Consider the following 17548-nt stretch of genomic DNA (forward strand, 5'->3'; position numbering starts at 1 on the left):
CCACGTCGTGTAGCGAAGCGCCTAAAGGCGAGTAAAAACGCTTGCGCTCTCAAATATGTCGTCAACTCCAGGTATACTGCTCCCGTCACAGCACAAGAAAATAACACGATATACACTTTTGCATCCGCGGATTATTTACCACGGCAGTAGAGGGAACCACAGAAATCAATTCCCACCTCTTCAAGCGGCGCTGCTTCACCGACTCTTTCCTTCGGCAGGGGTGCTTAGGGGCAACTTCGGGAACCGAGCGCTATCGGCGGCATGGTAAGCCCACGTTCGGGTCGCGCTTTACTGTGCGATCTCCTTGAGAATCTGAAAGACTTCGCGAAGATCCAGGAGGGTGAGCTAAATTCCTTCGCGTAGGAGTCGTGCGTGCATTCCGTCAACAAAGATGTCGTGAGCCGGTGATCTACTGGAAGCAAGATCGGATGCGTCATCTCCTCCAGGTCGTTAATCTGCTGCAGTCGGCCTCTTAAACGAAGTAGTCTGTGCAGGTCGATAAACGGTTGTAACGTCAGCACACTGGAGGAGTTGGAAACTCGCTGTCCATACTTCATGGCCGCGACTTCGCCTGCCAATGCGAGGTATTCGACGAGCCTCAACCAATAAATATCATTCTGGTGCGACTCTGACGCCGTCAGTGGTCCGCTAGAAAATGGTATGTTCGGTGAACCGTTCCGTTGAAATCTAATGATCCAAGCCGCTACCTAGAGTAATCGGGAGAGGCGTCCAAAGATTGCGACCTCATGCCGTGACTTCTCTGGGAGCGCAGTAGCTGCCACTGCTGCGGTGGGGCAAGATGATATTTCACTGCTCTCGCTGGAAAGGGCTTTCGATGAAGGTGTAAAACGAATCTTTGCAGGCCATTGCAAATGAGCCCCTCAAAACAAATAAGGACCGGTCTACCTCAGAGTCTTGCGGGTCAGTGACAGGGCTGATGCGCCACGAGAGAGCAAATCTGCTGGGTTGTCGTTGCCTGCGTGCTGCCTCCACGGATACCCCGACGTCAGGCATGGTATCTCTAGAACATGGTTTCTGAAGAAAGACTCCCATCGTTTCACGTCAGCAGCTATCCGATATAGGTCTATGGATGAGTCGCTCGAAAAAGGAACCGACAGCACGATGTTTCTGCAATTCCTCGTAGGTAGCTCCATAACCTGACAACCAACGGGCACATAAATAGCTCTAGGCATCACATCGTGGTAGCTTTACGAGGGGTGACACATAAATCACTCATGAGCAGCTGAATGTTCAAGATTCTTTCTTCCATCTGGCAACGCATGTCGACGGCTACTCCGGACGCCAGCGCACTAGCATCGATGATCAGGTGCAGTTCAAACAGTGGAATCTGTCGCCGAGTGGAATAAATGACGCAGTGTGGTGCGTAGAGCGAGCAGAGAGAGCATCGATAGTTCGGATGTGCAGCTTTCCACTCTTCCTCAACGTCTTTTGGTAATGGCTCGTCCTACAGCGAGTTCGTTCGTCACATGTACTAGAACAATAATTTCGCTCGGATGACGAACGGAGCCACGAGGCCTCATGGATTGTAGAGTCTTGTGAATGACTGAAGAGTGGTGAGTTTCGTGGCTGATTGCGGAAGGACGTCTGCGGAAACGTTTCTGTTGACAAGCAAGATGCAGTCAGCATTGCAGACACACACTGAGCCAAGCAACTATGTTGCTGCTCTGACTTCTCCGCTGTTGTGGAGAGAAGTGTCATCATTGAGGAGTCGACGACAAAAAACGCTGGAATTGCAGCGCCACTTTCTCAGCTCTATACTTACGTCTGCTAAAATAGCGGATCTTGCAGGCCTCTTTTTCAATGGAAGCTCCTATGACGAGGTCGTCCACGAAGAGGGATGTCTGTAGACTTGCAGCTATTATCGACTGCGTCTTTTTCCGCGTTTCAAAGCGATGCTGCAGTAATGTAGCAGAGTGGTGTAACAGATAGAACAAAATGGACAGACGTCACTCCGAAGTGCACACGAGTCATTCGTCATTGGACAATGGAAGGTGTAGTCCCCTCTTCGGTAGGTTGTCGGTCGACTCAGAGAAAACAGAGAGCGTCGCGGTCTTCTTGTCCACTTGAACATCTGCAACGCTTTCCTTCAGGAAAGCGTTGCAGATGTCCGCTTTCAGGATAAGTGGCTTATTCCTGAGCTCTGCAAGCAACTAAAACAAATCCGCAGCAAGGTTCACCCCTCTGTACAAGGTATCATTGAACCATGACTCGTCACGTTCATGGGAAGAGGCGACAAACGCTACACGTATCTTCGTAATGACTGCTGCTCGCCAGATGACTGCAGGGTGCGGAACGTAGTAAACGGCCTTCTCAGCGCTTTAGAGCGTTGCCTACATGTTCGGCGTGACATTTTTTTGAAGTATTAACTAATGGTGTGGTCATACTCCTGCCGTAGCTTCCGCTGTACCCGCCGTGGTTGCTCAGTGGCTATGGTGTTGGGCTGCTGAGCACGAGGTCGCGGGATCGAATCCCGGCCACGGCGGCCGCATTTCGATGGGGGCTAAATGCGAAAACACCCGTGTGCTTAGATTTAGGTGCACGTTAAAGAACCCCAGGTGGTCAAAATTTCCGGAGTCCTCCACTACGGCGTGCCTCATAATCAGAAAGTGGTTTTGGCACGTAAAACCCCAAATATTATTATTAGCTTCCGCTGTAATTCGAAGCTTTGAATCTATCGTCTCAGCCAGTTTTAGGCAACACTTCACATTGTACTATTCAGTCACCCGAAATCCTTATCATAAGAGGAAATATGTAACATCCAGCTTCCTTGCTCACGTACTGTGTGAACAGGATCACTGCAGCTTGTTCACAAACACAGGCGTTATCCTGAGGGTGAGTGATCCCTATCGCATCGAGTCACCACTTCTATAGCAGGTAAGCAATGCCATATGCTGCATACCCCTTCCGCTCATGCGCAAGGAATAAGGCAGATGCGGTGGAGTTCCAATTAGGCAAGTCATTGACGTGCCTGACTTGCTAGACAACTTGGACTAGCTAGCAAAACACCGTCTCAACTACGCATACATCCCTGTTTAGGCGTTCTATTCTTCAGCAGTGATTGTCGGTGGCGGCCGATCACCCAGCTGATGCGCAGGAGCAACAAGCATCTTATGTTGATGCAATTGTGCGACGATATCTTGTCTGATGGCAGGAGTATTGACACTGCAGACTTCAGGTACCCCGAGCCGTTCTAACGTGATGTTGCGGGAGTTGAAACGACTATGAAGTTTGAGCCTGTCGCTTCGACAATTGTAATGGGGAGAACGCAGAGAAGGGCCAAACGTCAGCACAGGGAGGTCTTCTGTCCCGAAGGAAAGCAGATGGAGCCTTTTAGACAGGTCCCGCAGACTGAACGTGCTCTGGCTGCCGGTGTCAAGCAGTAACCGAACTAACAAGCAATTGTGCTTTCCGGGTGCCCATGATGTTGCTCTTTGCATCAGGTAATGTGCCGTCGTGGAAATTCTACCAGGATCACTTGTCACTGGTGACTTGTCATTCTTTTTACTCTTCTGATTGACAAGCGTGTGACTGCTGTCGGTAAATGCGCAGTAGTTGCTTTGTTTTCACATGGCGCAAAGCGCTAAACGATGACGCTACGATAAGTACTTGAGCTTGAACCACGCTGCGTCGCGGCAGCTTTCGTGCTATGTGTCTTTCTCTGCCGCATTTGAAACAAAAGTTCTTGCCAGTTAGTCGCCGTCTAATCTCGTCGGCTGACAATGTGACATCGCCGTCCTATATTGCGTGGTCACGGTGATCGCTCAGTACACAGCAGCGATGGTCGTTATATGCAGACCTTGTGGGGAGCGCTTATACTGACGGTACCTACAGCGGTAGAAGGGGTTGGCACTGGCCGTAGGCTTAAGGAGGTGTTTTTCGGTAGGGACCTCGAACGGGAGGCCTACCTCTCTTTCCTGCTCTCTATTTGCGCCTGCAAATTCTTCATGACCTTTCGCACCACCTCTTGTCGAGACCTAAGACCAGCTTCGTCGTCGTTCTCAGTCTTCTTTATGCGCTGAAGTTATAGAATGGCGATATCTTGGGGGAGCGGGAGAGCATGACTTCCTATTCTAACGCCGGAACGCCGAGGCCATCGAGGAAGCTTGTACGCAAGTGTACCTCTTCCTAGAGTTGACGCAGCTGGGATACCTGAGCGGAGCGACCGATCAACTCGATGCCAAGCAAACCATCAATGCGGTCGTCAACGAGGGCGGTATGACGGCCAAACCTCTCCAGGAGCACTATCAGCGCTGCAGCATAGTCCGCTTTCGCCAGCGCTCATCTTCGACTGCACACTTCGCTATTGCGGTCAAGCATGATCTTAAATAGTAAAACTTCTCTATGTCGGAGAGCTCACGGTTATTAGGGATCATGGCCTCGAAATACTCCCCGAAGCATTGTCACTAGCAAAGTTCACAAGAGAAAACGGCTATCTGTATTTTCGGTAGGGCAAGTCGTTGTATCGGTGCTCAGGAGGTTGCTTGAGTGGAAACGCCTTGGGTGGCGGGTTTGCTGACAACGCTCTGGGTGGCACTGTCCCCGGCCCTTGCAGCAGAATTAAGAAGGAAACGAACCCGGCTCATGGTGTTGCGTATCTCGTCCAGGTATTTACTTGAGGGCTACGGATACTTCCGTCTCATATGCCTCACCGTTGCTCATGAGGTCGGCAACCTTCTCGTTGAGCGCTGCAAGCGCCGAGTCCATGTCCTGCCGGTCATCCAAAATAACTAGCAGGTCAGATGGCGCATGATGCTCAGCTTGCTCCACTTCGGTTGCGAACGAGATGAGCTTTGTTGCGGCTACTGGAGAGACGTCTCCACTGCATTTGAGGCCATCTGTAGTCGGTGAAGGACACCTGTCTTCCCCTTTTCACAGCACTAAAAACTAGGTTCAGGACAAAGTCTGAAGTTCGTCAGATGCGATTTAATAGTCGGACAGGTAAGATTGCGCTTGCACATGCCGTCTTTTCACGCGTTTCTAACCTCTCCAGTTTACATCGTCTATCAGTACCAGGCGATACACATGACTGCTTTCCAATTATTTATAAAATAATGCCACTGCTGCGTCAGCATTACGGTGTATCCATTCAGCTCATCAGGCAAATTGGAGATCTATGTGAAAAGAGTTCCGCAAGACTTCTGTGACTTTGCAGAATATCACAACTGAATGATGGACAAATCAGATTCACAACGGAGTAGTCGCTGCGCCCAGCGCCTTCCCCGTTTAGCCCCTGAATGATTTTCTGTTAAAACGGCCGTGTTCGGCTCTTTCAGAACATTTTCGACAGACCTGATTCCCCCTTTCACGACCTTTGCGTACCACGCCGCACAAGAATAGCTAGCCGGTGCCGGCAGCTTAGAACTTTGCCTTCAGACATGGGCGAGTGCGTTACGAAGCATTTCTAGATTAGACAGCCGAGGTAACACGCCCTACAAGTTACGAAGATCGCACCAAAATTGACCCTCCTGTCCTTACAAATGTACGGTGAATGATAGATCATAAAAGTATATAGCCGTGTGCGCGCGGAATTTCTCTACCAACTATAAAGCTTAGGGTACTCATCGATGCACTTTTTAGAGCGTAACTCTCAGGCACCCCTTCCTACATTGAGCGTCGGCGTCCCCGGCGTGAACTAGCGAACGAGCACAGCGAAGGATGAAAGAGCGAACACGGAGTGCAGTGGGGGGATGTAAGAGGGCAATAGTGAAGGGAGCGCGAGGAGGAAAACGGAGGAGGAGGGCATGTCGAATGTGTTTAAAGAAAAGTGTAGTGCCGTGCAAGACGTGTTCTACGGCGATGATTTCTAGGCGATGCTGCCAGAGTAGCCTGTGTCGTCTGTTCACCAATAACGGCACCGATAAGGCATGCACCGAGCGCGTCCACTGTTACCACGTATGAAAAAAAGAATGCGGTGCATGAGCGAAAGTCTGTCTGCGGCGGCTGCTGTGAATCGCGCCCAAGAGTCATCCACTCGCAGCCTCTCGCGATCTCCCGATTTTCGTAACAGTCACGCCACACTTCGCACCGCTTGCAATGCGCCACGCGAGACAGATTGTCTGCGCCAGCCAATATATCGCCAAATGTAAACACGTATAGAGCTGCACTCAAATTCCTGATTAGGGTGTCGCGTATCGTAAGGGAATTTCTTTAAATGTTACATGAAAACATGGATATTTGTTAAGACACTTGTTAGGTACCAAAAATTTAGAAAGTTGGCCAGTTAATAACCATATCGTAGTTACCCTGTCTGAAATATCACATAGATATTCATATTTCTTCGTAAATAGCAAATGCTTTAGAACCACGGCGAAGCATCAAGAAAAGCGTCATTGAGCACAAAGCTGTTCATTATGGCAGCGCCAAAGCACTCACAAACTTATAATACATTTATCATGGCGCTCCCTAAATGCAGTTATTTCCTGCCCAGTTTCATGTTTATCAAGCTTATAGTTATGCAAGGGCGCACTCTGTAATACCCCAAAAAGGTCGGAAGCGCAATCTACGAGTTAATTGCCGAGAACACGACTAGGCACCTTAGACAATTCTAACTGTCAGTACTGGCTGATACGTTGTTGGTTTATTTACTATAACAAGCGCCCCAGACCTGTGCCCTGGGGTGCGCCAGGCAGAACGGATCAACCTTTGAACAAGCGGGTGGTAGTTTCAATCATGACAATTATGGTAATTTAACAAATTCTATTTCTGGAACTCATTTCCAGGAAACATGCGCAAAACGGGAGGTGTCAAGGTTAGTTGCTTCGACATACTTCCGCCAACCGACTCAATTGCTTTCCAAATGACCAGACAAAAAAGAAGTATTACCAAACCTTTCAGTGCAATGTGTAAAACAGAAGCTCTTATTGTATTTTTGATAGAAGTAATATACATGGCTTGGTATGGCATCGGGATCTACAGCGTTCCTTCGCAATACATGTGTCCTAGCTAACGTTAGCCAAGCTGGTAAAAAAAAAGGATTATAAATACGCGGTGCAAGATACGATCATACGATACGGGCCCATCAAGCTGCTTTCTCTGCAGCGTTTTCCCCGTTGTGTTTCCGCCACAACCATGTACCTCCTTGCTTGTGTAAACAAAAGAAATAAAAAATAAATAAAAATAATACCTACAGAACACCGTAGGTCTTGTGATAGTATCTAGAACCCTGCTCTTTTAAAACTTTTTTTCCCTTTAAACATCTTGGCTAACATTAGCTGGGACATGCTGTATAAAGGTTTCTCTCACCTTAAGAGCAGCCGTCTCTTGCTTTGACGAGTCCTCCTGTGCCTGCAGTTCAGCTTTGGTGTCAGACACACGCTTCTCCATGATTTCCAGCTGCGAAAGCCAGACAGCAGGCAGAAACTATCATTGACTGCTAGGACTACTCGCCGTAGACAAACCAACAATGCAGACAGGATATTTCGGGCCTGCTTCTACGGATTAGGATCCCATCAAACCACACATTCTTTATTTGAAATGCTTCAGCATTTCGATATCTGCCCAATGGGAAAACCCGTCATTCCGCCCGTCCATACATCAGGCAACACGATCGCTTTCAAGATAGGGCCCGGAGCAGCGAGCGAATGAACCTCCGTGCTGTTTCTCGCTTCAACGCGAACAAAGCGGCTAGGACACAGCGCACTCGGTCCCTATCGCAAGTCGCTTTCAATATAAGGCCCGCGTTACCGTGCTATACGCAGCCGGGCCCCGCAGTACGGTTGATCACGGTTGATAATGGTTCGCATCGAGAGGACGCAAGTTCATCGACCCCGTCTACGTACAAGGTCTACCAAACGTGGCACTCTTCAATTACGTCACGTACTACGGCACGCATCGCCCAGTGTTCATCTTCCACGAAGCAGCGGCATCCTCCAAACGCACTATCATACAACATGAGTGAACATCGATCATCATCATCATCATCAACATCATCATCATCATCATGCTTACGCCCACTGCAGGGCAAAGGCCTATCCCATACTTCAATTGTCCCGGTCATGTACTAATTGTGGTCATATCATCCCTGCAAACTTCTTAATCTCATCCGCCCACCTAACTTTCTGCCACCCCCTGCTACGCTTCCCTTCCCTTGGAAACCAGACCGTAACCCTTAAAGATCATCGCTTATCTTCCCTCCTCATTACATGCCCTGGCCCTGCCCATTTCCTTTTCTTGATTTCAAATGAGATGTCATTACCACGCGTTTGTTTCCTCACCCAATCTGCTCTTTTCTTATCCCTTAACGTTACACCCATCGTTCTGCATTCCATAGCTCGTTGCGTCGTCCTCAATTTAAGTAGAACCCTCTTAGTAAGCCTCCAGGTTTCTGCCCCGTACGTGAGTACTTGTAAGACACAGCTGCTATGCACTTTTCTCTTCAGGGATAATGGCAACCTGCTGTTCATGATCTGAGAATGCCTGCCAAACGCACCCCAGCCCATTCTTATTCTTCTGATTATTTCAGTCTCATGATCCAGATCCGCGGTCACTACCTGTCCTAAATAGATGTATTCCTTTACCACTTCCAGTGCCTCGCTACATATTGTAAACTGCTGTTCTCTTCCGAGACTGTTAAACATTACTTTAGTTTTTTACAGATTAATTTTTAGAGCCACCCTCCTGCTTTGCCTCTCCAAGTCAGTGAGCATGCATTGCAATTGGTCCCCTGAGTTACTAAGCCAGGCAATATCATCGGCGAATCGCAAATTACTAATATTGTCCATTAACTCTTATCCCCAATTCTTCCCAATCCAGGTCTCTGAATACCTCTTGTAAACACGCTGTGAATATAGCATTCGAGAGCTGGTATCTGCCGGCCTGACGCCTTTATTTATTGGGATTTTGTTGCTTTCTTTATGGAGGAATACGGTGGCTGTGGAGCCGCTATAGAAATCTTTCAGTATTTTTACATACAGCTCATCTACACCCTCATTCCGTAATGCCTCCATGACTGCTGAGGTTTCGACTGAATCAAACGCTTTCTCGTAATCAATGAAAGCCATACATAAGGGTTGGTTATATTCCGGACATTTCTCTGTCACCTGATTGATAGTGTGACTATGGTCTATGGTTGAGTAGCCTTTACGGAATTCTGCCTGGTCCTTTGCTTGACAGAAGTCTAAGTTGTTCCGGATTCTATTTGCGATTACGTTAGTAAATACTTTCTAGGAAACGGGCAGTAAGCTGATCGGTCTATAATTTTTCAAGTCTTTGGCGTCCCCTTTCTTATGGATCAGGATTATGTTAGTGTTCTTCCAAGATTCCGGTACGCTCGAGGTCATGAGACATTGCGTATAATGGGTGGCCGGTTTTTCTGGAATAATCTGCCCACCATGCTTCAACAAATCTGTTGTTACCTGATCCTCCCCAGCTGCCTTCCCCCTTTGCAAAGCACCCAAGGCTTTCTTTACTTCTTCCGGCTACTACTCCGGAACATTGCTACTACTCACCTATTCTTCGTCGTCTCAGTTATCATTCCGGTGTTACAACCGAGCTTATTTGTTTCTCAATTCTTTCGCGGTGCTTCTTCCAACTATACCAATCACAGCAGCACACGACGTCGAAACAGCAGGTGAATAGTAGCAAATGCTTACGAATCATTTAGATAACCTCACAGGAGATTCAGCGCGTAATTTTTACTCGCGTTCTCGAATCTAGAGGACCAGTTCTCATAATATGAACATGCTCTTACAAAAAAAATGGGCACCGCTCCTAGAGATGTTCTTCCAATTTCAGCACGATGCAGAGCTGCACGCTCATGTATCACTACTTTATTTCGTTTGCTTTTCTCGAGAAACGGTATGACAAGCATTCTAAATTAAAAGGAAAATCACTGTGTGGCAGTGAAACTGAAGGTTTAATGTCTACGTGTGCATTAAAAACGCGCAGTTGTATTCATAGCGGCGTTTTCGTATATAGTTTTTCGTCCGTCTTGGCTTTTCACTTTGCGCGCATTCAACTGAGATCAATCTTAAGCCCTTAAACCAGCACTAAACTCTCTCCAACAAAAACCTCATGCAAAACTTGTGGATAAGAATTGAGCATTGATTCCCTTATCGTTCACGACAGAGTGACCATTTGTTCTTCGGATTCAAGGTGTATTTGCCACTGGACAATGCCATCTTTAGTAGGCAGGTTAACATTTGCTTTCACATTTTTCTTCTACGTTAACAATCACTAGTAATGTAATTCGCCTAAAACTTGTAGCCTAATTTTCCAGAATTCTTGATATTATGCATGCTTGGACCAAAGGTCAAGATAGTTGGGCGGTAATAACTTTTGTTGCTGCATACCGGCATTTTTTCAGGCATTTTCTCCATGTATATGCCTCACTGCAAGTCTTGCAATATTTATTTGCTATTACTCAAAAAGACCTAATAAAGGGAAAATTAGACATCCACCCAAACCTAGCTAAATGCTACAAAGAAAACCCATACGGGTTCCTAGAAAGAAAAGCTTCGCAGTTGAAGAAAACTTCGTCCTGGTCCGGGACTCGAACCCGAGACGCCCGCGGCTGCACCGGAAAGGCTGAATTTAAAGGTGAGGTAATTAAATCAAAATGGTGTGTTCATAAATTTAAACAATTTGTACCGTCCTAAGAGCAATGCGCATGCGTCAGCGGTTTGATGATCGAGGGTGGATTCATGTTTCTAAATATATGTCACTTGCTGGCATTGTGGTGTCTCTTCTTTCTGTCGCTTTTGCGTCTCAATTTTCACACTAGCTTTCTCAAGTGAGCTGAAGGAGAGACTGCTGCATTGCTCCAGAGTCAGTTAAGCTGTCCGACAATGGTGAAGTCTAGGCAAAGATAGAGATGACTTAGGTATTCAGAATGTGCCGATGGGACATGCCGATGCGGGCCGACGAGATGTGTAACGGCCAGCTCGCGAGGCACGAGAAGGTGGCATAAAAGTGAGTTAAAAAAAAACGCACTCTATAAAGCAGCGCTGTAATGATCGGGACGCGGTGGAGAGTGTGATGCAGCCTACGAAAGTGGGAAGCGTCAAATAGCATGAACTGGGCGCAAGAAAAAGAAGTGTGCGATCCCCGTTGCCTTTTTAAGCGCGTTCGGGCTACCGGATAAAACGAGTAAGAGAAGCATACTCTGCGCGAACGCGGAAAGGGCACGGGGCTGTGGTGGTCCCAGTCGTTCCGTCGTTCTTTTCGGGGTGCTTCATGAATTTCTAGGGAGCGCAAGGTGGCGGAACGAGACGAGGTAGTAGGGAGACGCGAAGGGGCCCGACGAGGTCAAAATGAAAGCACGTCGCCAGGACTAAAATTGGTAGGAGACAGGAAAGAGCCGATGGAATGTCATGTTTCTGTTGTTCCCGGATAGCCAGATTAGCTTTCAGGGTGCGGCCACCTCGAGTCAGGCTCAAAAATTGTTTTTGTGAGATTATGGGAGCGACCGACAAAAGATGGGTTCCGAGAAAACAAGTTTTGTTGATTTTTTGATCATTTGAGAAATTTTTTTCAATTTCAGACTAGTGTTTCTTTCAAAAGGTAATGAACTTTGTTTAGGTTTTCGTTTGAGAAGCAATGAAGTTTGAAAGATGTCTTTTAAGTAAACCTTCGGTCTCGCGAAGTGATCGCTAATGAGTAGTTAGGGTTTCTTGTTTTCTGTGAGTGACTTCAATCGTCAAGGTTATTTCAAAGGCCTATTGTAACGTGTTTGCGTATTAGTTAGCCCATGTTAAAAGTGTAAGTGTTTCATAAAGGCTAAGCGCGTTGGTTTTCAATAAGCAAGAACATTGAGCAGCGCCGGTAGGTTTTTTAGCACGCATCCTGTGCGGACGGAAGGAAATAGACCGTCACTTGGTCGCTCGTGTCTGTTGATGGTGGCAGCGTTCTAAGTTTTCAATTAACCGTTTGTGGGAGTAATTAATAGCAGGTGTGGTTTTCTTAAAAGATTCTTGTGAGAGCGTAAGTTAGGTAACATTAAGTTTTTGTTCATTTAAGGTGTGCCTGTACGGACCAAAGAAGGAAACGTCTGCCGGAAATGCAAGTACGCATTGTGAATAGTGACCTCAAAATTGGGGTAATTTTCATTAAGAATCCGTAAAGTTGACGAGGTTGTTCAGTGGGATCAGTAGAAACGACAAGCAGTCCATTGTGGTAGAGAATGAGCCGGCTGTTCATGAAGTTAAGCAGCAAAACGTATGTTGAAGCACTGGTTATTTATAGCCTTACGTTTAGTTGTACGTGTTACTTTCCTTCCTTTGAATAACGATGTATGTAGTTTTATTATGGGCTGGGAGCTACCCTCGTAGCTTGAAAACATTGCTTGCATATAGTTATCATAGTAGTTTTTTGGTTGTGGATTTTTTTTAAGGTTATTTTGCAACGACAATATCACTCTGGCCTTGTCGGCATTCGAGCAGCCGTGGGAAGCTGTTTAGAAAAGTGGTTGGATCTGCATTATTAACAAAAAAATTCCTACAGGGTTGAGTTCGGTATAGTAAGAGCGTGGCGAGTGGAGAGTCAAGACCCTGCGCTGGCCCGTGGGGCAACGCTGTGTTTTTTTTTTGTTTCTTCAACGTACGTTCTCCATGTCACAGGATCCAGCAGTTCATCACACGACACTTGTCGCCCGTGTACCACAGGCTTCCTCGGCGTTCTTCAAGGCCACCGAATTGAGTTCACCGGCGACTCAGAACTTCCGGGGCTAGGAATACCTGCTAGATATGGACCACTAAAGAGTGAGTATTGGTCAAGTTCTTCGAACGCAAGCACTCGCCGTTGTACCGCAATTATGATGTGAAGGTGCACGTCGACCATGCTATCGGACTCGTAAGACAGGTTGGCTATCCCGCCTTCATGTGCCGCGCGTGGAGATTTTGTCTCTCTTGCGTGACGCTTCCCAAAATGGCAACTGGAAGCCGGCACCGTTCGGGGTCGCTGACCCTTGTCACGGGAAATGATGGTTGCATACTGGAATGTCGTTCAAGACGAACTGTCCGCTCCAGCTTACCGCCTTCCGGGCTAACAGGCAACGCCGGACGGTGGCAGCCATCGGAGAATAGAACCCATGATGTGTCCCCATTGGAAGAACATGACGCCGCTTTCACGGGCCCGGGCCCGACGACTCGATGTACACGACGATACCTGTACGGGCTCGACAGCTGGCTAAAAATGCCATGACCCCGATAGACTGAAGGAGTTATAAACCAGAGGAACATTCAGAAGAGAGGAACGCTCTTGCCGAGGATCGCAACGCCCGATTTGCTGCCGCCCGTAATGACAACATTTTACTGTTATTTTACCTGTTTCCAGTCCTGTAAATAATGTAAATAAGCCTTCATTTCTCTCTCCGGCTCCGGCTAACTCCGGCTAACTCCGGCTAACTCCAACACGCAGCGGCAAGATCCAGTAATCGCCTACAAACTACGTTCGTTCGTCTCGTTACGTGCACTAAAGCTTCACTTCTACACGCGATGAATGGAGAGACAAAAAATAATATTAAACGATACCTCCAACGACGTGGCTATTGGCCTAGCAACACGCATCATCACCAGTGGACCACTACGTGGCACGCTGGCAATGACCAATGTCGTACTATGCAGTCATACTGGTGTGTACTCAACGCATTTTGGTGAACATATGACCAAGCGGGGTGGCTGTTACTCCCAAAGGCGCTCTTGAGACACCAAAAAGGTGTGACGCTGGCAAATGTAAAACATGCCGAAGTTTCCTCAGCAGACGTTTATTCGGGGCACCCATGAGCTTGTGACGGATCTAGGCCTCCGATGCCAAGGTGTGTGCTGCGTTGCTTCCAGCGACACCCACATGAAAGGGACAGATGCATGGGAGGCATGAGAGATGGCTCACAGTGCAGCCTACATTTTACAGCGAAGATGCTATGGCGGGTCCGCTCCGCAAAGGTATTCTGGCGGCGACGGCCAGCGCGTGACGGCGTGATCGATGTCAAATAATAATGCAAGGTATGTCGAAATCCACAATCTTCTTCGAAACTTAATGATGATTAAGTGTAAATTTAGTTTTATCCTAAGTACTGTTTGTCCCAATAGAGAATATCACTTGCGCGTGGCTTTCAAAGCATTATTGCGTGAGTTCCAACTCTCACGTCATGTTATTCCGCCTCCATTTCGGTGATCAGCTGGAAACCTCTACGGTAGCGGGCGGTAAATTCCGACGTGGTGTTGCTGCAACGAAACCTTCGTAGAGCCCATGAGCCAATATACTGATCCTTAGATCATCCTAAGAGTGCAAGGACTCGTTTATACAGCTTCAGCACTTTTATTCTATCAGTTCTCCGAGGGGAATACATCTACGACGGAGTGCTGCGAACCATAGGGAAATATCCCTAGGTCTGGGAACTACAGATTTTGATTTAAAGTATTTTCGAAATCCAGAGAAAATTTGTTCTAGGACATGCAAACTCAGGCGCTTGAAAAACCACTTCACCGGCGCTGCAATGACCGATACGCGGAAGTGCTCACGTGTATTGATCTCAGTCATTCAATATTACGTTCAGATTGGCAGGCGAAGTTTGATATGTCATCGTCCTTCAATGCAGTGAACGCCTTTCTTCAAGCAAACGACAAGATATGGATGTACCCCTTCAAATAAAGCATTCATCTGTAACTCACAATGAAACTAATGCTACAATGTCATACCAAGCAGCAGCTGCAAATATCGGCATAAGCGGACACACGTACAGTGCTCAGCGATTGAAACGCGACACTCAGACAGCATGGCGACCGACGCTTTTTGCGCCATCGGGGATCGCTGGGTGATCGCTGAGGAGGTTCAATGCACTTACGATGCATCATAAGGATTCTCGGTGAGATGTGACGTGAAACGCATCATCTCAGTGTTACCCGCGCATACCGGTGGCGCGTGAATGTACCGGCTGACATGTTGTCCGAGTGTCGCGTTTCAATCGCTGAGCATTACCAGGCGGACGGGGGGGAGTGTCTTTGCATCGCTTTCAATGCGCTCAAGCTTACCGTCCATAGGCAGGGCGACCGACTCGCATTGTAGAGTACCAGTGGTCCCGTGTTTGGGTAGGTTTTAGCATATAGGAAGGGGAAAGCTGGGAGGAGGACACTTAAGCTTCGCGTTTAAGAGTGGAACGCGAGAGCATTTACAGATTCCTGACTGCTTCTCACGCTTCCCGGCAACTGAAGCTTGTGTAACCGTAATGTTTACCTGGAAACGCTGGCCGCGAAGGCTATGCACGAAGGCGAGCTTTAAGGTTTTTCCTTCTTTAGAGCGCAGCTCTGAGGCGCCCGTTCTTGCGGCGAGCGTCGGCGTAAGCGAGCGAAAGAGCACAGCGAAATATAAAGCCGAATGCTGAGCGCAGCGGGGATGAAAGATGCGAAGAAGAAGGCGGAGAGGAAGGTGCAGCAGAACCATGAAGCGGAAAGTGGAGGTGGGTATGGCGAAGATGTGAGAAGTAAAGCGTACTGCGGCGACGATGGCTACGAGATGGCGCCAGAGTAGCGCGCATCGTCTGGGAGGTCTGTCGGCGGCGGCTCTTGTTAACCGTGTCCACGCGTCATCCAGCCGCTGCCTTCCGCGATGCCCAGATTAGCGAGCAGTCGCACCGCACTTTGCTGCTTTTGAAACGGGTGGCACGAAACAGATTGTACGATCCATCCAATATATCGCGACATGAAAACAATTATAGAGCTACGCTCAAATTGCGGCTGAAGGAGTATCGTAATCATCGGTTAATTTAACCCCTTCGCTTTCGCGCGCCACCGCTGCAAAAGCGAGCGCCATATGGATGGTTTTGCAAGCAATCCAACGGAGCGCGCTGCTCTGCGAATGGTAGAAATGCGGGAAAAGAGGATTGCGCTTGAGTTGCCGCATGAAAAGAAAAATATTTTCCCGTATATTCAAATTACAATCCGACGCTATCATGTCTGTAGGTTGTGCGACACTCGTTCCTTACGATATCTGAGACGTATTTTTCTTTCAGAAATCCATTTAGTTGAGTAACGCCCGTGCGCCACACGGAGGGCCTGGGTTGTTCGGTATGCGGGCTTCGGAGTGACTTTCCGCTCACGAGACGCCCCGACACCGGACACTCACACCGCACTTTCTGCGACACGGGGCCATTAACGCTCTCGCGTTCAAATTTGCCATATAACTGCGTGCTTCGTTGCAACTGACTTGTAAGCACGGAAACTTGGTGCTGGTACGTCGGTACACCGCTGCGTGGAAGAAAAATGTATTGCAATGACTTTATAGCTATGTCGTGAAGGGAGACGCTGTTCGCAATTTAATGATTTGAATCTATAAAATAACCTCGTTGATTATATAAAAGACCCTCGTTATGTAATAAAGGAGAAAGAAGGGGGTTAACCGAGGGGCCCGATTCTTATTAGTCATAACATAAGAAGCCAACAAACACTGACACCAAGGACAACATGGGGAAAAATACTTGTGCTTAATAAATGAAATAAAGAAACGATAAATTAATGGAAAAAAGTGAATGAAAAAGCAACTTGCCGCAGGTGGGGAACGATCCCACAACCTTCTCATTTCGCGTGCGATGCTCTTATAATTGAGCTACCTCGGCGCCGTTTCCCCATCCACTTTCTTGGGCATTTATGTTTCCTAGTGCAACCCTGGGAGTGTTAGCCAATGCCACCACTCACATACCTTGGCGGCGGATGCGGAATATCCTTTCTGCCGCAGGCGTCACGCGGACGTGATCTTTTTTTAGTGAAGGCAACCGGTCAATGAACCTACACATGCAACCTGGAGGCATCAATGTCGGTGGATTTGAGACGCTCCTTATGTAATAAACGAGAAGAAAGGGGGTTAACCGAGGGGCCCGAATTTTATTAGTCATATCATAAGAAGCCAACAACACTGACATCAAGGACAACATAGGGGAAAATACTTGTGTTTTATAAATGAAATAAAGAAACGATAAATTAATGGAAATCAAAGTGGATGATAAATACCCAAGAAAGTTGATGGAGGAAACGGCGCCGCGGTAGCTCGATTGGTAGCGCATCGCACGCGAAATCCGAAGCTTGTGGGATCGTTCCCCTCCTGCGGCAAGTTGTTTTTTTCATCCGCTTTCACTTCCATGAATTTATCGTTTCTTTATTTCATTTATTAAGCACCAGTAACTATCCCTGTGTTGTCCTTTGTGGCAGTGTTCATTGGCTTCTTATGATACGACAAATAAAAATCGGGCCCATCGGTTAACCCCCTTTCTTCTAGTTTTTTTCTTCAGAGTAGCACGTCTTGCGGTAAAGAATACGTCTATACATTACACTCACTTGGTGAACCAGCTGCGCATTCTCCTCTTGAACACTCAGAAGTTCCCCTCGCAACGAGCTTACTTCTTCCTGCACCGACAGAAACAAAGGATGTGTTGTCTGCAATGCAATCCAACGCACACAGTAACAATCTCGACAAGGCTTAGTGCGCTATACGGAGATACGCAAGAGACAACCTGGTTCAACAGAAAGATAACAATACACGTTATATTGAGTTTGTGGGTTGGATTTCCGCCAGCTGCAAGTTCTGTGCCACTTTCATTTTT

At 47.6% G+C, this 17548-nt stretch overlaps 1 protein-coding gene across 4 annotated transcripts in view; it reads right to left on the minus strand.

Moving 5' to 3' along the window:
• LOC135921471 (centrosomal protein of 290 kDa-like) overlaps nt 1-17548 on the minus strand; it is a 216803-nt gene that overhangs the window by 98088 nt on the left and 101167 nt on the right. The window contains exons 7-8 of one of the 4 annotated variants that reach the window (XM_070528010.1): nt 17283-17351; nt 7264-7353 (exon numbers count right to left, since the gene is read on the minus strand). In XM_070528010.1, the coding sequence (XP_070384111.1) occupies nt 7264-7353; nt 17283-17351 (159 nt within the window). Of the gene's footprint in view, nt 1-1783; nt 1886-7263; nt 7354-14987; nt 15545-16497; nt 17011-17282; nt 17352-17548 lie in introns of those variants that run through there. The other 3 variants (XM_070528007.1, XM_070528008.1, XM_070528009.1) reach the window with 3 other exon arrangements.

This window comes from Dermacentor albipictus, chromosome 10 (assembly GCF_038994185.2).
Source record: "Dermacentor albipictus isolate Rhodes 1998 colony chromosome 10, USDA_Dalb.pri_finalv2, whole genome shotgun sequence".
Classification (NCBI taxonomy): Eukaryota; Metazoa; Arthropoda; class Arachnida; order Ixodida; family Ixodidae; genus Dermacentor; species Dermacentor albipictus.